This window comes from Limulus polyphemus, unplaced genomic scaffold, assembly GCF_000517525.1.
Source record: "Limulus polyphemus unplaced genomic scaffold, Limulus_polyphemus-2.1.2 Scaffold639, whole genome shotgun sequence".
Lineage (NCBI taxonomy): Eukaryota > Metazoa > Arthropoda > Merostomata > Xiphosura > Limulidae > Limulus > Limulus polyphemus.
The window spans coordinates 93,087-114,361 of NW_013666249.1; the positions used below are offsets into that span (position 1 = coordinate 93,087).

The 21,275-nt window shown below is 29.7% G+C and overlaps 1 protein-coding gene across 1 annotated transcript; it reads right to left on the minus strand.

Annotated features, from left to right (window-relative positions):
- Nucleotides 1-7: 7 nt before the first annotated feature.
- Nucleotides 8-20,883, minus strand: LOC106459625 (ATPase family AAA domain-containing protein 3-A-like). The gene is made up of 14 exons (XM_013919257.2): nucleotides 20,518-20,883; nucleotides 17,403-17,581; nucleotides 16,936-16,995; nucleotides 14,756-14,825; nucleotides 14,496-14,661; nucleotides 13,502-13,571; nucleotides 12,068-12,280; nucleotides 11,174-11,299; nucleotides 7,965-8,089; nucleotides 6,990-7,041; nucleotides 6,114-6,184; nucleotides 5,241-5,408; nucleotides 3,639-3,747; nucleotides 8-2,439 (listed from the first exon to the last, which is right to left on the minus strand). Exons 1-14 carry the CDS (start codon nucleotides 20,735-20,737, stop codon nucleotides 2,194-2,196), a joined length of 1,875 nt encoding a protein of 624 aa, XP_013774711.1. The 5' UTR covers nucleotides 20,738-20,883; the 3' UTR covers nucleotides 8-2,193.
- Between the last annotated feature and the right edge of the window lie 392 nt (nucleotides 20,884-21,275).

Here is a 21,275-nt window from a genome sequence, read left to right on the forward strand (position 1 = left end):
AGCTGTGCATGATAGTTATGTGATGTGGGGGATAGAGCTGTGCATGATAGTTATGTGATGTGGGGGATAGAGCTGTGCATGATAGTTATATGATGTAGGGGATAGAGCTGTGCATGATAGTTATGTTATGTAGGGGATAGAATTCTGCATGATAGTTACATGATGTAGGGGATAGAGCTGTGCATGATAGTTATGTTATGTAGGGGATAGAATTCTGCATGATAGTTACATGATGTAGGGGATAGAATTTTGCATGGTAGTTACGTGACGTAAGGGATATAACTCTGCATGGTAGTTACGTATTGTAAAAGGAGCATTTTTTTTTTTTGTCTGGTCTGTCTTTTAGTGCACATTTTATACTATAGATCAAATGCTCTATCGAATTTATGAACACACAGGTGTAAAACAGTATAAACTTTGTTGTATTTATCTATCCATGAAAATTTTGAAGTTTCAAAATCACAATGTACTTGAAATGGCTGAAATTTTACATCATCACCTAGAGGACAGTCCAGTTATTCTTCGGAATGCTGAAGTCATTACTATATACCACTTTAAAGTTAAACTTTCAAGTTTCCCAGATTTTTTGCCCTCTCTTTTAAAGTGGATACTTGAATATTTGAGTATTGTATAAATTTAATTATTTATTTTTTTGCAAAAAGTCTGACAATTTTAACATGATTCTACAAGTTTCCAAAATTTAGTTAGTTTTACTTCATTACTTCACAAATATGTGCTACAATGAGTCAAGCAGTGTTTTTTTTTTAATTTCAACATTTCCTTTGGCTTTATTTACTAAATTTACAAGTCAAGGTACATGTTATGAAAGACTGATTTTAGGACGAAAATATTTGTGATTATCTCTCTTTTTGTGTGTCTGTGTGTATATATTTTTTCTTTCTCTCTCTCTCTCTCTGTTAACCCAGATGTTGCAGGCTGAGTAAAATTTTTGTAATGTAACATTGAATTCTAATACTTTCATTAATTATACTAAATACGTTAGCAAATGTACAGTTAAAAAACCTTATTTTTGCAGCTTAAAAACCTTTTTTTAACTCCTGTTAATTTAATAATACAAATTCTTTGAAATATGGTATCTGTTGATTATTACACTCAATTAGTTGTCGTAAAATTTTTCTTTTTTAATAATTTCTATAAGAAAGTTTTTATGATCAATATGATGTAAATAGTAAGTAGAAGTTTCAATACAAGTTTTCCTTACTTCGACTAATATGATATTAGATAAGGGGTTACAAAACAAGACCTTGTATTAACATGTAATAACCATTTTACAACACATTTAGTTTTCTCTCAGAACTCACACAATTAGCGAATTGAAGATGTAGATTAACACTTGCTTTGAAAAATTTCAATTTTCTGATTACCAAATGCAATTAACTAAATTTTATTACAAAACTGTTTCACAATGATCTAATGAGACAAAAAATATTTTGCACCTACTGCAGCTCATAGACCTAATCATACTAAAGCTCTACACTACTGACAAATTAATTTTATAAAAATAACAGTACATGAACTCTCAATTATTTGTTTTTCATTTCACTAAACACACATTTCTTGAACAAGTTACATCAGTGGTCTTTAAATCAAATACATTTAATAGTGTTTCCCTTTTTTAGTGTTATATTAATGTAGAACTTTTCAGTAACATATGCCCCAGAGCATTCTCATTATTGTGTAGGCTAAGAAACCACTGAGATACAAGCTTTCCTGAGCAGTGTAATGGAGATTTTCATTTAAAAAATGTAAGAAGCACCTGTAAAATTAGTAGATAGATACATTGAGTTATTTTATTACTCATAGTATATTACCTACATATATCTCTTATTGCTCCCACAGACAAAATAAAATTGCACTACTTGTAAAAGTAGCTTATGTTGCTTTTTTTTTTAGTTTATTTTGTCAAATATAATTTGAGTGACCCTTCCCCACTTGTTTTGTTTTTCTTTCATTGACGGTCTTAATTTCTACAAGTGTCTGAGGTGGTGCTCATTCAGAACAGAATTAAATCTATGAGTTTTATCATACAACGATTTACCTAATATCTTAAAACTAACATCCATGGGCCCGCTACGCCACCACTGGCTCTTCGAGACCACTGTGCACATAGTGACAGGAGAGTAAAAGCTGTCGAAAGGTAAACAAATATAGCTACTACAGTTACAACAGTTCTTAACTTATTGGTGGTGACTGGTTTGTGTTATTTGAAGAGAAGGAGGATGACTCAGTGGCTATTTGTTTTTTCTCTGTGACCACTGATGCTGCCATGTCCTTTATAGACATTTTTGTTTTAATCTTTTTCAGCTCCTCTGCTGTTTGCCACTGGACTTTCTGCTTATGTTGTTCAACCGAATCCCACACCCTTTCCATGATCATTTTCTCTGTCAAAACGCCATCTTCTGAAGCATAGGCAGCAGCCTGAATTTCATAGTAATGAGAAGAAGAAACTATCACATTTAAATCAACTGCCTTAAAAAAAACTAGATATCTTTCTTATAGTTAAAAGAACATTAATTTTACTGAAGTAAAAAAAATACTTATAAAATATATACAACCTTTGGTATAGTGTAAAACTGTGTATTAAATCATTATTTGTATTTAATATATGTAATTTTACCACCATCTAAAGTCTTTTTAGAGATAGCAAAAACGTTTATCTGAAACAAGTGTTTTATTTTTTCTGCTAATCTATGTATAACATTGTATGTAAGTATAAGATCTGACAACCCAAATAAATGTCTTTATCTGTGAAGATTTGATCTTCATTTGTCTAAGTTTCAATAAAAAAAGGCAGTACAGACTTTCAAGTTTAGAATGATTCTATTAAAAAACAATAGTTTTATATATCTCATATATGCATATTAATCTGTTCAGATTGAGATGAAAAACTGAAAATCCATCAATGTAGATCTAGTACTATGCAGTAAAGTAAGCCATTTGTCATAATTTCAGATAAATAATAAAATATGAAATGTTCAAAGCTTTCTACCTTTACAATGTAAAGGTTATTGTAGCTTTATAAATATGAATTTAAGCTCAGTAATAGTCTACCAGTATTTTAATTCATATTTCCATAAAATCTTATTAATTCAATTCAAAAAAGTCGTGTACAGAATCTTTACTGATAGTTGAACTAAAGTGCTTTTGAATAGGTATTTACACGATTGTTACATTATAAAGTTTTGAAAGTGACACTTATACCTCTAACACTATCTAAATTCATACGAAAATTTGTAAAAAGAACATGATGCATTATTAAGCACTGTAATAAAACAGTAACTATGTAAAATGCTAGTTACTTTACAGGACATTGTCAGACCATTTCAAACAAACCTTATTCCTTAATTGCTATTACACATACTTATACATCATTCATGACCACTGCATATTTAAGATAGTACTGAAAGCTTCCACTAATATTTATTAACTGCTAACACTTCCATCCTCCATGTCAATAATGAATATTTTGTTTGAGTTGTTACTTAACAAACTACTGTAGAAAATACCAATTTAATTATTATTTTCTATTTTCAACATCTACTACCATTAAAAGTTCTTTCACACAATTCTTATTTGCTAACTTAAGAACATGCCAAATTTCTCAATGATAAACTTACCTGCCAAGCTACCCCTAATTTAGCAATTTCTCGACCAGATAATCCTTCTGTGACTTTTGCAATGTCACTACACAACTTACTGTAGTCAAACTGAGCAACCTTCAAGCGCCTGGAAAAAAAAAGTTTTTGTTAAACTGCAGTAGTTCTTTATTGCAATGACCAATTTCATTAAGTATAATAAAAATTGTTATAGTGGATAAATAAGTTAATTTCTGAAAAGCACAATAGAAATTTTTATACTACACATTCTCCTGATAGAACTTTTAATTTATTTTCTATAGATTATGTGGCTTATACAAAATAAAATGTTTTATTTTTAAACTTGATACTTATACAAATTCGCAGCTTTGAAATTTGGAAAATATTTCATTGTAGTATGTTTTCTTAAGAAACTAAAATGCTAGAGAGGAAAAAGAGCTTTCCTTAGGTGTTTAGATCACTGGCCTATGGCTTCTCAAAACTGAGATATAGGTAATGACATCACACCATGACAACCAAGGTTGAAAAACATTGATTTGCTAAAATCAATAAAACTACACTTATATTAAAGCTAAAAGGTTCAAATTTGTACTGTTTTGTACAAAACTATTTCCACTTTCCTCCAAGAGCGCTATGAATATTGTATTATGCTCAGAAAACATTCAGGAAATTCACAAACACTAGTATTTTTATTCAGAGCTCACCAAAATCAGCCCAAACAAAATTTGCAATTTTTTTTACATTTTGTACAAAATAAATAAACAAAACGTTTTTTATTGAACAATTTAATTTTGTAGTATTCATTTTAAAACAATGTGTGGTATAACGACCATAAGTTTATTATCTATAAATATTTTAATTATAAACTTATCCAAACGGAAATGATTAGATAAATGGAGTCAAATAAACTGGGCCTAAACAATCAGAAAGTCAAACCTGTCAATAATGTATTGATATAAATCACAACCACAACTACAAACTGATATGTAAAAATTTTTTTTCCAAGAAATACTTCTGAATTCTAAAATTTACTTCAGCAATTTGAAACGGTAGAATGATACATTAAAGTTTAGCCAGGTGCATGTTTTTGTTGTGTTTTCGCACTAGCCTTCCTGAAATTTGAAGTTACAGACTACTGAAAGGCAGCTAGTCAACACCACCCTCTGTCTGCTCTTAGGCTACAATAACCAAATACTGAGATTTTACTGTCACTCTTATAAAACACCCATGTCCCCAAACATATAAAGCAGAACTTTTTTTTCTGTAAGAAACAAGACATGAATGAAAAACTTCAGATCCACTGGGTTCTGCTTTGCCTACAGTTGCTTGTACCATAAGATTTTAAATATTACATGGAGGTAAAAATTTATGTAATTTTCGTATAATATGTATATAAACAGTAATAAGAAAGTTAGCAACTCTAAAGAAGTATACTACATCTTCTAATATGTATCTGTTTCACTTTATGTAAGCATGGTACACAGATTGACAAAGGCCCTATCAGTTTTGGTTCTACATATCCAATGTGAGGTAACTAAATTTTGGACCACCCTGCATTTTTCAAGCTTTACCCCCCAGTATTTTAGTTAATTTTCTAGATTATAGTATGAAATAACAACTCACCTCTTGCCTTCTGTTGCTGGCTGTAGTACAAATTTGTCAAAATATAACCTAACCATTCTCTCCCTTTCAGAGAGTTCAGGAAGTTCAAACTCAACCATTTCATCTAAGCGGTCATTGATGGCCCAATCAAATTGTTCTGGAGTGTTGCTAGCTAATACCAACATGAACCTAAAGATAATAAAATCATCACTGCCTTTAATGGCAAAAAGATATGATGTTATTACACTAGGTAGTGTAACTTTACATATACATTTAACAACTTATATTTGGTTAATAATGTGGGTAAATTAATATGTGGAATTATACCCAGACTTTTCTCTATGTTAACATACTTTTCTGTTACTTGTGAGTTTTCGGCCCCCTTACCGGAGCCTTCATTGGGCAAAAATGAACATTGTTGCCCGATAAAGGTTCGGGCAAGAGGGCTGAAAACTTGCAAATAAAAATATTTTAATGTAGAGAAAAGTCTGTGTATAGTTCTATGGAGTAGAAAACAATTTATATTCCCTAATATCTCCAAAGCATTATCACATGCTACTTCCAAATGTACTTTTACACAATTTTACCAATTAAATTATCAAACAAAACTATCAAAATGGAAAAGTTCTACATCTATTTCAATATCTAAGTAGAATATTTCTGTCTTGTAATAAATTGAATATTAAACGAGTATTCATAACATAGTATTAAAAAAAATTGTTTTACTGGTGAAACACTTTTAAAGTTAACACCAGCCTAAATTCAATTGAGATCAAACATTGCAGATGTAACTATGGCCGAAGCAGTAAGCATTTAATTATTTTTTCTTTATCAATACACTATCTCTGTTTCAGTTCAGAATTTTTAGTGGCATGAATTAAATGAATTGCTTACTTATTTGACTGCTCACCAGTCCTATACAGAAATGCATTTAATGTTGCTCGTAAGTCCTCACTTATCATTTCCTAAAATAAAAATACAAAATAAAACAACTTGGCAACATTTGCAAATATATAATTTCTGGGCAGAAAGTATATGATTCAAGCAGCATACTGATGTTCAGATACTTTCCATTAAACAATAAAAAGTATAACTGTATCAAAATACCTACCCCCCCTCTCCTCCCAAAATAAAAACTCGGGTAACAATATACCCCTCCTAAAAAACCTCAGTTAATGACACAATTTGATTAACAACAGAATTTGAAATCTATGATAATAACATATATACTCATGATTTATTTAATTATTCCTTAACAAGTCATTACATAGTTAACATATGAGATATACATATGTGGTTTATTTTCTCCTCTGTCTGTTTAGCTTCCTATTAATTACAAAAATAACTTTAATATTTTTCAATTAATATTAACATATTTGTCACTTCTCTTCCTGTATAACTATGAATACAGGTCTATGGAAACCTATTTAATTAATTATTTTGCAAGGATTAACATATTCATAGAAAAAACATTCTTTAAACATTATACCTGGTAAATGTAAATAAGTCTTACATTTCCTACTTGCAAAGTTTCAAAAAGAATGGAATAGTGTATGTAAAACAAAATACTTATTACAAAAGCATATAAAAACGGAATTATTATAGTGTTATTTAACGACAAATTAAAAGAGAGTATCAAATGATGAGTATGTAACTAAATATACACTCAAAGAGATCAATATTTCTTCTACACCAAACTGACATGGACATACTGAGTTTTATATACATTAGTTTTAGAAGTAAACTTAGCCAGCTCTCGTAAAGACTTACTGAACTTCTCTTTCGTAGAAATGCATCTGCTTCATCAACAAACAACAGCAACCTGTTTACACAAAGAAAACGTTTATAAATAAAGGCTATGAAACTTGTCATATGGGAGGAAAAAATTAAAATATTCTTTTAAAGATTTGTTGTGCAGTACTTGGTTTGTAGTTCAACATTAACAAGAAGCCTGCCCACGTGGGACTACCTCTGGAACATTCAGGGCTAAAAGTTATTGTACTATCTTTAAAGCTGTGATAAAAGGCGAGTTACCAAGGTGATTGCACAAGGCATGGAGCTTTTAAAGATTGTTTCTGTTGATAAAGATGCCTAATCCAATACTTCTACTGAATGCTGTTTTTCTGTTTCTCATAAGATGGTGCCTTCTTTATCTTTTAATATTTTCTAGTTTTTAGCTTTACAATTCACAAATCTACTCTTAAAAATCCTGAAAATTTCACATAAAAATTATAAAAAAAACTTAAATAATAGCTATAATTAACACATAAATAGCATTGAATTTTTCATTATATCAAATTTTGATACAAATAAAAAATAAATAAATGTTATGTATCATATTAGTTGTCTAAGCACATCAAAAATGATTATACTGTAGACATTTTTAAAATCTTTCCTCCCAGTTCCACTTGTAAATCATTCCACCATTGACAATAAATTTTATTTGTTAAAACGTTCAGAGACCAAAGTTTGAAGCATATGTGAAAACAACCTCTCTGCCTGTTGTTGTATTCTTGACTTCTAAGGTAAAGTAACGGCTTTACCTTAATGATTTTATAAATTTTGATCATGTTCTTACCAGTAGTATATTTTGTTTAGGTTCATTTGTAAGTGTACTCTGAAAAGATTAAAAACAATTATTTTATTTTCAACCAAGTCAGATCAAAAAATGAGTGCCTGTTCTTAAAGTCTGAATTACTAATACTTCATCATACCCCATCAATCATTTGGACAAACCATACCTACCCTCGTCTAGTGCTTCCTGCCCAATCAAAGACCTTGTGAACAGCACTAACTCCTTCTCGTCCCATGGGCGCAACATCACCTCCACTCATAATAGCATAGTCCATACCAGAATGTTGGGCTAATCGCTAAATGAGAAATAGTACATGTATTTTAGTGAATAACCTCAATAGATTTATTAAGTGCTGCTTCACTGTGAATATAATCCTTAAAAATGAAATTTTCTGTCAAATGATTTTCTTTTTAATTATAAAATTACTAAAATTAATGAAATGGAATAAGTCAAATTATTTCTTGATAAGCAAATGTGCATGGGGTCAGTCCATTAAACTGACTCTGTATTGGAGAAGGAATAAAGAAATATTTACTCTACTTGTGAATTTACTATGAATTTACTTTTAGTAAAATGTACATGTTTATTTTACACAAAAAGTCAGATGTGTTACACAAGTATTTGTATTCAAGATATATCTTTAAGTGGCAATGTCAGTCTGACTCTGACAAGCGAGTGTGTGAAAGGTAATGCGCATGTGAAGAAGAAAAATACTTTTGTCCATGTACAGTAGTTTTTTTTTCAGTATTCCTGTATATTGTATCTGATATTTACTCTCCTACACAGAAACTGTTGCTAAGTCAGCATTATAAGGCAAGATGAATAGTTGATAACTCTGACATCAAATATATAATACCATGTTTAATGGCATTTTGTAAAAAATTGTAGCATTCTCACTTTTAAGAGGATAATGAAAAACTACACCCATGATATTATAGCTATGGTTGCAACTTCTAGATTCCCTAATCCATAACATCAATAACACAGTCGGAACTTAATATCTTATATAATGCAATTGCTGCAAATCACTGTAAAAGGTGATTTTTGATTGGCCGAGCAGTGTCACTCAACAAGTATATCTTAAATTTAAAAGAGTGGAAATGTTACCTTTTAAATAAAACTCCGAACTTCAACCTCAAACTTCTTATTTTTATGTATATTATCAATAATAAAAAAAAGACGGTTTTTAGGTAGAATTAATTGTCTCAGAATGTGGAACATATATCAAATGTATTAGGTTTCATTTTAATAGCAAATTGTAGGTTAAACAGTGTTTGATTAACTCTAAGCACAAATAAACAAGAGACAGCATTGAACGATGACATAAGTCAATGTTAGAAAGATCGTTATTTGTTGTTTTTGAAGTTAAGCACAAAGTTACACAATGGGCTATCTGTGCTCTGCCCACCACGGGTATCAAAACCCGGATTCTAACATTGTAAGTCCACAGACATACCGCTGTGCTACTGGGGAGCAGTTAGAAAGATGTCCTAATGCTAAACTATTACAACTTTAAAAACAATTACCAAGGAAATTATATATATATATAATTTTTTTTGCTCCTTATAATAAATGTTGAGAAGAAAATAAAAATGTTTGTTTTTTTATGTTTCTCACAGTTTCTAAGGCCAAGAATAACATAAAAGGATTAAGATTAAACAGTTTTGGTTAGGAATGTGAACTTTTGTATGCTACTGTATAAAAGTACTATCTGTAAAGTTGTATAATTTCTATCAGAGACCACCATAGAGCAAAATAACATTTTGAGTTACGCTGTATTACCAAAAATCACTGATGTTTATATGTTCAGATTTTGAATAAAAAAAAAGTCTAATAACTTTACTTTTGACTACTAGGTAGAATCTTGATTAGGAAGTAATAATTAAAATCCCTTCTTTATACCTTTATAACATGTGGCAGGTTAGGCATTGGAAATTTTGAACAGTTAATATATTCAGCATTAAAGACAGACTGAAAACAAAATCCTATACCATTCACCAAAGAATACCACAAATTGTAAATCTGTATAAAACAAGTCAATATCTATAAATGGAAATTATTCTGTTATACATTTACAGATTATAGCTCATTTCTGTGTTTTTTAGTTACAAAAAAATTAATTATCTAAAAATTATGCATATGATTATATGTATACACACACACACACACACAACTGTATTTGACAATTTCTGCATGGCTACTCATTAAACAAACTCCCATCTAACAAACATATACTTAAATTGTTTATATTTTTTCACATAACTTATTTCATAGTCTGAGGAAGATAGTATATACATGCAAGCAAAAATTAACATTTTCAGTAAAAGTGGATATAGCCAAGATTAATATTGAACTTTTGTGTTGGAGTTTAAACCTTGATGTTCTTGCCTTTGTGGTTTTTCAGTTGTACAACATTTTTAACTCTGACGAGATATTCATGTGAAGAATTGGAATAATGAATTAGTACAGTTTAGCCTATGATATTCTCTGGTCATCAATTTTCTCATTAAATAAAAACATCAAAACATTTAAGTATGACTACCCAACTTACCAATGTAAGAAGTTCTACAAATTAGTATAATTAAATGTATGATAAATATTCATAAAAGCTATAACAAATTCATAAGCAGAGAATCTTTGTCTCATTATTATCCAAAATTTAATTTTCCTCAAATCATTTTATAAAAATGAGCTTTAACAACTTTTTCTGCTAAACTTAACACACACACACACAAACACATGCATACACTTTTCCAATTTGTAAGCTTAGAAATGAAAACTAGTATAATATTATTTTCAATTAAAAGTTCGACTCAGTTTGGCAACATTTTCATATGTAATATTTATGGGTTTTTTTAGTCCTACCATATATTAACCTAATATTGAATAATATATTAAATGTAATGCCATAATATTATTTGCACACTTAAATTAATTTAGGTTACTACAAGGTAAGTTAAAAAGAACTCAGAAACCACATAAATATTGTATACATATCACCATTATAAGAGGCCTAACTGTATTTCTTTGGTTTGCTAACTAAAGCTGTGCTGATGAACCTTGAATTAGGTAAAATTACAGTCCACAACAAATTAAAGAATGCATTACCTTAATTAGTTGTTTTTATTTATTACTTAACTTAAAAGCAAATCTGTAAAAACTAATAACACTTCTCAACTGTAATCTGGTTAGATAACAAATATCTAAGCTCCTTAACTGGCATAAAAGAGCATATTTTATAAAACGCCAGATTTACTCCCATAAAAATAACATTACAAATTCAGGTGCATGACCATTATGGTTTGGTATTTGTTTTAAACTAGACAATAAATTTTCAGTTAATCATATACTTATGTGTTCATATTTAAAAACTGTTTACCTTAGCAAACAAAGTTTTGCCAGTGCCTGGAGGTCCGTACATTAGAACATTCCGATACATTCCTTTATTTTTTTGTGTGTTGCGAGTGGCAATAGCTATGTCTCTTAGCCTCTCTTCTAAGGAAGGCTGAGAACAAGTAAACAATAATTGAGAAAATTAGCAAAAAAAAAACAAACAAAAAGAACATAGTTTTAACATAGGAAATATACTGATGTCACAAAAAACTAAACTTAGCTTTAATTAATTGACCTAACATATTTATTTTATAATTAAAGTTTTATTTTACAACAAATTTACTATAATTCTTTTTTAAGGTACCAGTTCAGCTAGTATAAGTGAAGACAATATTGCTTACACAGCCATAAGTAAGAAAAAATGCAGAAACTATTCTATACACATACATACCACTGGTACATCTACATTTCTGAAGAGCTACGAAACAAATGTACCCTTAGACTTTTAATAAAGAAAGTAAATTATTTCAAAATACTTCATCACCCACTCCCTACTAACAATCCTGTATCTGCCCCTGCATACATATGCATGTCAACTTAAGACTCCATCAAACATTACTCTGAAATTCAGCTGTCATTAACCTCCTACTGACAAGTTGATAAATATACAAGAAAATAAGTTACTCAAATAAAAATTGTTTTGTTTTCACAATTTTCATCAATAATAACAATAAAATTTAAGTAACTGAAGTTAATTTTTGTTTTTCTTTTTAAATCTAAATACCTTGCATCTAAATTTACTTACTTGCACCTTTTTTTTTCAATTTTCACAAGTTCTGTTTTAACTTCTTCACTAAATACTAAGAAAATACTTTAAGAAGTAATAATAACATAGAAAAAATTAAGTAATCATCATACAAATAGTAATGAACAAAATAACCTTTAAAACAACTCCTTGCAGTGCATCAGTTGCTTTACTGAATAACCTTCGAGAAGTTTTGATTGGGTGCTTAACAGCTTCAAAAGCAGCAATACGAGAAGTTTCTCTGACAAGAGATGGTTTTCCAAGGCGTGCTTCAATGTATCGTGCTGCAACACCTGTTCCCATCTTTGCGGAGTACACACCAATGGCTAATAATGTAAGCCCTGCAGCCTAAATAACAACAAAGGTATATAATCTTCATCATATTTCTGTCCATAAATATTCACTGAGAAAAGGGTATTGTTTTACAAAATCTCAGGACAGAAAATTTTCCTTTGAAAGAATAGGAAAGGCATAAAACTATATCTGTAAAGTTTTATTTCCTTAAAAGTTTACATTTAAAATAATAGACTGGTATTGCAGTTAAACTACAGATGGGGCTAAGAAGGAATGTTAGGATTATTTTTGGAAAGAACAAGCACAGAAACAAAAATTTTTGCATTTTAAACCTTGAAAGTATTTGATAGTGAGAGTCAATCAATTTTATAATTTTTAAAAATGACTCATAACTTGAAATTGTTTAAAAAAGTAGCTCATAAAAATTAAAATTTTCTTTTAACAGTTTGTTTTTTAGCACAAATCTAAACAATGGTTATCTGCACTCTGTTCACTAAAGGGAATTGAACCTTGGGTTTTAGCATTGTAAATTCAAACTTGCTGCTAGCACACTTGGAGACTCTTTTAACAACCTAATATTAAATTTAGATGTATAAAGAAGCACATAGGATAATATGTCTAGAAAACTTGTTACACAATTCCTAAACCAAAAATATCAGTTACTTTTTAGAAATGAAAAATCTGCATGTTTCAGTCCTAGGCTCAGTCTCATTTTAAGATTAGAATTTCAAAAAAAGAAGCAGATAAGACAAGCTGTTGATCTGATGACATACTCATGCACTGTGTTCTGATATATGTCATATTGATGAGCTTTTCTCTCTCACAAAAGTCTATCAGTAAATGAAATATTTTATGAACAATATTACATCAAATGATCTATTCATACTTAATATACTAAAAGTAAATATTTTTCTTATTATAATTTGAGTTTCTGGGTTCATGATTGATTTTGCTTCAATATACCAGAAAACATAACATGATGGTATGACAAACTATTTGACACACTAGTCATGAAATTAAAAAAAAAAAACATTTTCATTACTTCAAGAATTTTAATACAGTTAATATTCAATGTTTGTATTAATTTATATTTACTACATTTGTAAAAAAGAAACTACAAAATATTCATTAAAAGTTTTAGGAACAATGTTATTATTCTGAAAACTGCCAGGTTCTGAGGTTAAAGCCTTTTACATACACTATTGTAAGAAAAAGATGTGTATCTAAAAATATTCTATAACAAGGAATACATTTTATATGTTTTAAATACAATACCGTAGCAGAAACTCTGTCCCAGTCTGTGACGAAACTCTGAAAACCAGCTCCAAGCACTGACCCAGCAGTCCTAAATTTTTATCAATATCATATGTTGATATATGTAAGTCATGTTATACATAAAAGTATTTTTATATATAAAATATGATAAGAATTTCATTATCATACATAACAAAGAAATACACAATAAAAGTCTTGACATAGCATGCAACTCATCTTCACATTTGCTGTTGACTAAATATTCTTTTAAAAGAATTCCAAATTCCTCACCTTGGTCCAGAAATGAAGACAAAAATACACTAATACAGTAAGGGTAACAAAAACTGGGAGAACTTTATATAATATATTGAAAACAATGACTTATCAGCAGTGAAAATGAAAATAATCACCTATGTATTTAAGTCTCCTTTTTTTATCTTTTTGAAAATTTAAAGATTGCTATCTCATAGAACAGAAAAACTTCCACAGAAAATGGTTACATTTGAAATTCATGTAACGTTGTTCTATATATTACTAATATATTTTGTAACATGGTTCTATATAGCACCCATATGTTTTGTAACATGGTTATATATAGCACCCATACATTTTGTAATACAGTTCTATACAGCACCAAGATGTTTTGTAACACTGTTCTATATTGTAACAATACAATTTGTAATACGGTTCTATACAAAAACAATGCATTTTGTAATACGGTTCCACATAGCACCAGTATGTTTTGTAATATGGTTCCACACAGCACCATCAATACATTTTGTAATACAGCACTATACAGCAGCAATGCATTTTGTATACAGCACCAATACATTTTGTAGCATGGTTCTATATAGTACCAATATGTTTTGTAACATGGTTGTCAATAGCACCAATTTGTTTTGTAACATGATTCTATATAGTACCAGTACAATTTGTAACATGGTTCTTTATAACACCAATATGTTTTAACATACAAAAAATAATCAAAGGATGAAAAAGAAAAGTAAAACCATACTTAATGGATTCCAAAACTGTTGTTCTATTCTCAGCAGCTTTCAGCTTTATCTGTTCTAAGTATAGATCTTGATTTTCTCTATCAACTTTAGCTTTTGCTTTCATCTCAGCTTCAACTCTTGCCATCTCATTCTTTTTCCTCAGCTCCATCTCATGTTCCAAGGTAGCTATGAACAAAAGCGATAAAGACAATATATATATACACACACATAAAAATACACTCAAAAAATATGAAAACTGTTTGAAAAATATTGGGCTTACCTTTTCTTAATGCTTCTTGTTTTGCTACAGACTCTTCTTGTCTTCTAAGATTTTCTTCATTTGCTCTTTGCTGAAAAAAAAAAATTAATTTAAAAATGATAAACTTACAAAATAACAACTCAAAATCTAACTCCTTTTAAATTACTAAGAAAATATTACTTTAAAGTGATAACTTATCATTTTGTTCAAAGTTTAAAACAAATATATTTCTCAGTACAGATTTTTGAACATAAAAAAGGATCTACTGTTATTTTGAGAAACCTGTTTAGTGAACATTTTAAAGGCATGATATTTTGATGTTTTTGGAGATGGGAATATTAGAACTTTTCATAACTGAATCTTCCACTTAAGTGTTTTCCAAATATAATAATAACTTTACAATACAAATATCATTCATCCTAACATAAATAATGTGTTATTCATAGGATAAAAAGTCTCTACATTAAGGCAGAAATTATACAGAGTAAAACAGTTTATTTGTCTTCAAAAGTCAGTGGTTGGTGAAAAAGGTGTATTTTTATATCTATTTAGTTATAAAAACACTGGGTAAAGGTGTTTTTCTGTGTCACTTGAGAAAAATCTATATGTTCTAAATGTTGCACAATGTATAAAGAAATAAACTATTTATAACTTGTCCAGTCACTACATTATAAAATACTACTGATGATAAGCTTCTCTATTATAAGTGTAAAGTTTCCAATCATTAAATTATAAGAGTAGTAATGTTTAAAAAATCTAACAAACTTAACAAATCATAAATTGGACATGATACATGATGCACATAATTCTGAGACAATACTTCACCTCTTCACACAGAATAGCTATATCCCTTCCAAATCATAAATTGGACATGATGCACAAGGGATATAGCTATTCTGTGTTAAGAGGTGAAGTATTGTCTCAGAATTATTAAATCATAAATTGGACATGATGCACAAGGGATATAGCTATTCTGTGTGAAGAGGTGAAGTATTGTCTCGGAATTACTAAATCATAAATTGGCCATACATTTAAAAGACCAATTACACATTAATATTGTAACTTTTTAATTATTAGTAATAAATTAAATAGGAATGCTTTTGCAATAAGCTAGTACTACATGCGTGATGTTTTTAATTATTTTATTTAGAACAGTGAACTTATATCTACACAGGATTTTGATAATATGTAGTACTGGTGCTATTAATTTATGCTTCAAACTTGTTTAGCAGGCAAGCAGCTTAAAATACTTAAATATAACACAGTGACAGGTAGCATATGGATTGTATATTTGTTTGAAGTTAAGCACAAAGCTACACAATGGGCTATCTTGTGCTCTGCCAACCACAGGTATCGAAATCCGTTTTCTAACGTTGTAAGTCCGTAGACATACCACTGTGCCACTGGTGGGTGGCAGCAAATGAAAGATTGGCTTTCATGTATATTTTTAGTATCTTAAACTAGTACTTTTTGTTGTATTTCTTTCTTTCATTTTATGATCTGTGTAAAAATGTACTTTTAATTTTCAGGGGCACTTTATGTTATAAATATTTGATTTTTGAAAATTGCTAAATATACTGATTCAATACATATCTAATATGTTACTAAATATTTTCCATTTAGAAAAGTAAGACTACAATTCAACCATAATTCTATGGCTTTAACATATTTAGTTTTTCTTTTGCATGTATAATGTTCCTAGGTTTTTATTTTGTATTTATCATCCACCCTTCCTGCTTAAAAGTAGAAAAAAAAAAGTATTCATGTGTACTTAAGACTTATAACTAGTATCAAAAACATATATAAATTTTTGCTCCTTGAGTCAAATATTTATACCCTACATGCAGTGATGTGTAAACACTACCAACACCTAAGCTCTTACAGTAGATTGTCTTCTAGCTGATGTAACGTTAACTCACAAACACTAGTTGATCTAATACTATTCAATGCATGAAAGCCTTAAACATTTATTACACTGTGAAAAGTCTGATATACGAGATTACATTTTATCTCATGGTAAATGACAAAACTCATATACTACATTTTCACTAAATAAATTGTCCTTTTTAATTTTTTAAACAAGTTTTCATACTTGATTTGTTTATATATTTTAAAGTATATAGTTTGTTGTATTTTTTAGTGAAGTGAAAATGTTATATCTTGGATTCAACAACAGAAAAAAGAAATATAATTATAGTTACCTGCTGAAGAAGCTGATCATCGTAACGCTTTCGTGCTAACTGATCTTGGTACTGAGCTCTCTAAAATGGAGAAGATATAAATGAAATGAAATTTCCATCAAACTTTATTTGTGAATGTGAAGTATTATTATGTGCTAAGAAATCAAAAACTGACTTTCATGACAGTGAAAAAATTCTTAACATCAGAATATTTTGCTTATTCTGTTGAAAAGATAACAGGAAGTACTTAACAAAAAGACTAAAGGGGATCACAAGAGTCAGTACTATATTTAATCTGATAATAAATAAAATGTTCTTATTCAAAGCCTAAAAATTTAAGAAAAAGAAATCAAGTATGATCCAACCTTACTTGAGTAGCACTTTTAAAGGAATTATGCAATACAACCAAGTTTATAAACATTTTGTATCTTATCATACAAATATAAACACTGTGCAACTATACAATGTATGTTATGTTTGTTGAGTACCTGCTGATGTTGTTTTGTTTCTTCGGCCATAGTTTTACGTCTCTCTTCCTGCTGAATTCGGGCTTGATCCATCTTAGTTTGTTCAATTTGAAGTTCATATTCCTTGATTAGTTTTTGATGCTCCAGTTGAATTGTATGTTCCTGCATTTTGGAAAGATCTAATGCGTCTTTGGAAAACTCTGGGAAATAACAGCATTGCTTGATATCTCTTTTGATAACAAGATATATACAGAAAACTGTTTTCATAAATCACAATGCCATCATATCTCTTTAGAACTGACACAATGGTTTTTAACAGCTAATTAGATATACTCTTCTTATGTTATTACGTTTAAAGATTAGAGTGCTCTCTTTCATCAGTTTGGTACTCTCACTGTTGATGGTATTTTGGTCATATTAACCATCAGGAATTTCAACCTGTGTCAACAGACTATTTTTCAAAATAACAATTAAAACCTCAACTATAAATTTTTAACAGTTTTTGTAGTTGTGCTATTTCAATTTAAAAACAGTTGTTAAAGATGCTTATTTAGGCATAATCATTGTGATGCTTAGAAATGGTAAACAGCAAGTGTAAGGAAAAAAAAAGCTATATAGTTATGAATTGTCACTTCAAAATGAAACCAGATGTTTTGTCTCTGGAGTGAGATTTAGCTGTAGGCAAGTGTGCATCTATTGTCTTTGACAATACTGTATGCAGTGATAAAATCCATGTAAATTGGATGTAACTGTTTGTAGTCATTGATTGTTTTCCATGGTAAATGAAGAGATTTTAGATTTAAAAGATTGAAGTGTCATATTGTCACCTGCTGTAAAAAGGTTGGACATTTGAAAACATCTGGAGAGTAGTAGCAATAGTGAACAGAAAGAAAAAGATTGATCAAATGACAAAGGAATGATTGAACAGAAGTTAGTTTATGTATGCTATGTGGGGCAAAATGGTGAAACGAAACCCAAGCTAGCTGATACAGCAGAACTTGATCATGGACACGTAGCTGGAGTAAAAGAGGGGATTCTGAAGGAGCTTAAATCTGTGGGAATTACATCAGAAAGTCTTGGAGTAAAGCTTGTCAGAATACATACAGATGGTACAGAGTGAATCTTGGAAAAATATCAGGTGTTGTGGAATTATTTATAAACACAGTAAATGAACATTTATAAGAAAAGAAGTGTGACAATTATATTGCAGTAGTTCATTGCATTGCACGCAATTTAGAGATAGCAGTCTTTGATGCTAAAAAGGGTTGTGGGTATCTGGATGAATTTGAGAATGTCTTGAAAGACATATTCAAGCTGTCTTATTGTTATCCACCAAAATGCAGGAGAGTATTTTATGAAATTGCAATTTCATTGGATCAAGAAATAAAGCACTATAGTGGTGTTCAATAAATATGTTGAATAGTAAGCCAGAACAGAACACTGAAAGTTCTCCTTGACAACTATAAGTGAACACTCACATATCTCTACCACAGGTAAATGTGACAATGCACAGAATCCTAGGGGCCATAAGTGAGTTGAAAACAAAGATTTTTATCCTTCTTACACTTGATGATATACTTGATAACTGCTACCTGAAGTTTCAGTCCTTTTTCAACAGAAGTCTAATTTCTAAAGTAGGAAAGAGTACATAAACTGAAGTGAAAGTCTGTAAACATGAGAAGAAGACAAGGCCAAATGTTGAGAACATTTCTGAGCATACATCCAACAAAAAGCACTGTAATATGGTTAAAGTATTAGTAAAGGGACAAGACACTAAAGGCCACTCATGCTTTGGTCCTATGGGAAAATATCAAACAACTAATATACAGTCTACATCTGAAGAAAATGAGTCAGAGTAAATAGTAGAAAACTGTTTAAGTTATATATAGAAATAAGTTTTAGTTACATATAGTTAAGACTAAAATGCTCAAGAATTTTATAAGTATTATATTTGCATTAAAGTGAATATGTACATGATGACAAATTGTTGAGTTTATATAGACTATAGTGTTCAAGGTTCGATATTTATGTTTGCATTAAAGTGTTCAAAGTTAATAAAAATTTTGTTCTCTGTTACACATTTTCTTTGTTTTGGTCAATTTCTTAGTACTTTGTTAAATTACTTGTCCTGCTTTTTCACAGTATTTACAATATTATCATTTAAAATACTGTAAATAATTGAAAAATGCAGGGTGAGTAATAATTAAAGCAGGAAACTTTATGTCCACTCTTCCTACAGGTGACAGAGAAAAACGTTTTGAGGCCTGTTAGTACACTAATCAATTAAGCTGAACAAATTTGAATTAATTGCAAATAACAGTGAGAAATTATAATGGCAACATTTGGATAGTTGGAATAATTAGCAACATTAATATTGAATAGTTAATTTTTTCAAAACACTGATTAATTTAATCATAATTTTGATTAAGCGATAATATTACATGAAACTAATTGATGTAACCAATGCTCGTAGATAACCCACATATCAGAGTTAATTGTCCCAACTAACAGCAAATTACAGGATTTTAAGAGTGGAATCAACTTCCCAGAAAAAGTAGGTTTAACTCTTATTTTTCCCAAGGGTGGGAATGTAAGGAAAGTTTTGAAGGGTCAAATGTTCTTTCATTTGTTGTCCATAGGTTACATTATAAATAATATAAACTAGTGAATATACATATATATATATATGTAATATTTACAGTAAAAAAATTTTAAAGAATATATGAACTTCTGTTATGAGAACAATAAATTTATGTTGCCACTTGAAACATATGACAATAACTAATTGTTAGTAGTAGTAGTACAAACAATTTATTTTTATCTTTAAGCAATGTTTTTGGTGAATTAATTAATAATACTTAGGAAATATTTGATTCGCTAATAGAACTACAAGTAACATCTTGCCCCATACATAATAACAGTTCTAATGGTCTATCATAATAAATTGTGTGTATATATATATATTAACATTTTTAAAAATTGATACATTGTGTGAAGTATTTATGCACCATGACAACAACAAAAATTTTAAATCTAACTTAGAGACTTAATCTTAAAAATTTGAAAAACTAATGTATTTTGGCTTCTTTTTTTTTAAGATCCGTCTACAGTCCATGAAATATTAAATGTATCTTACTTGATCTTTCGAGATCTTTTGCTGCTTTGGCTGCTCTTTCTAATGCTGTTGAGTCAAATCTGTAAGCTTCCATTTTTCCTCCCTTAGTTTTGTCATCTCCTCCACCACCTTGATCACCTCCTCCCTCACTCCCACTCCCAGAGGACATTCCTGTAGTATCACTGGGAAACTGAGGGAATTCTGGAGGTTGTTCCTTTCTTAGCCCAAATAACCACGACATGTTGATTGTTCCTAAAGAATGTGTATATATACAGAATGAAGACTAGATTCGTAGCCGTACTAAAATACAAAAAGTAAGACAAGATAGCACTTTCTTTTACAACAAGCCTTACTAACTCCACGTGTTATCGACAAATGGTTTGCTCGGTTTCGTCAGTTGGCTGATACTAACATGTGGAACAACCAAAAACGAATTTATATGAATATAAGTTTAGCGAAATAAAAATAAATTATGTTAATTAAATTAAATATTTTGTATATATTCGTACTTTTTACCTCTACAAACCGAATTTAAACATTTTAAAACTGCTTATGTTTTTATTGCAGGTTTTCTTGTAGGCTGGTTAAGTTATTGATATCATTCTTTTGGCGAAAGATGTGTTACTGTTAGGCCTACGTGACGTAAATAGTGAAAGTTCGTATTTTAAATTACATATTAAAATAACTCGTCATAGATGGCAACACAACTTTCTCCAGTCGATTTCATAAAGTATATTATTCAATTACAAACGTTTACAGATATTTTTTTGTATTATCTT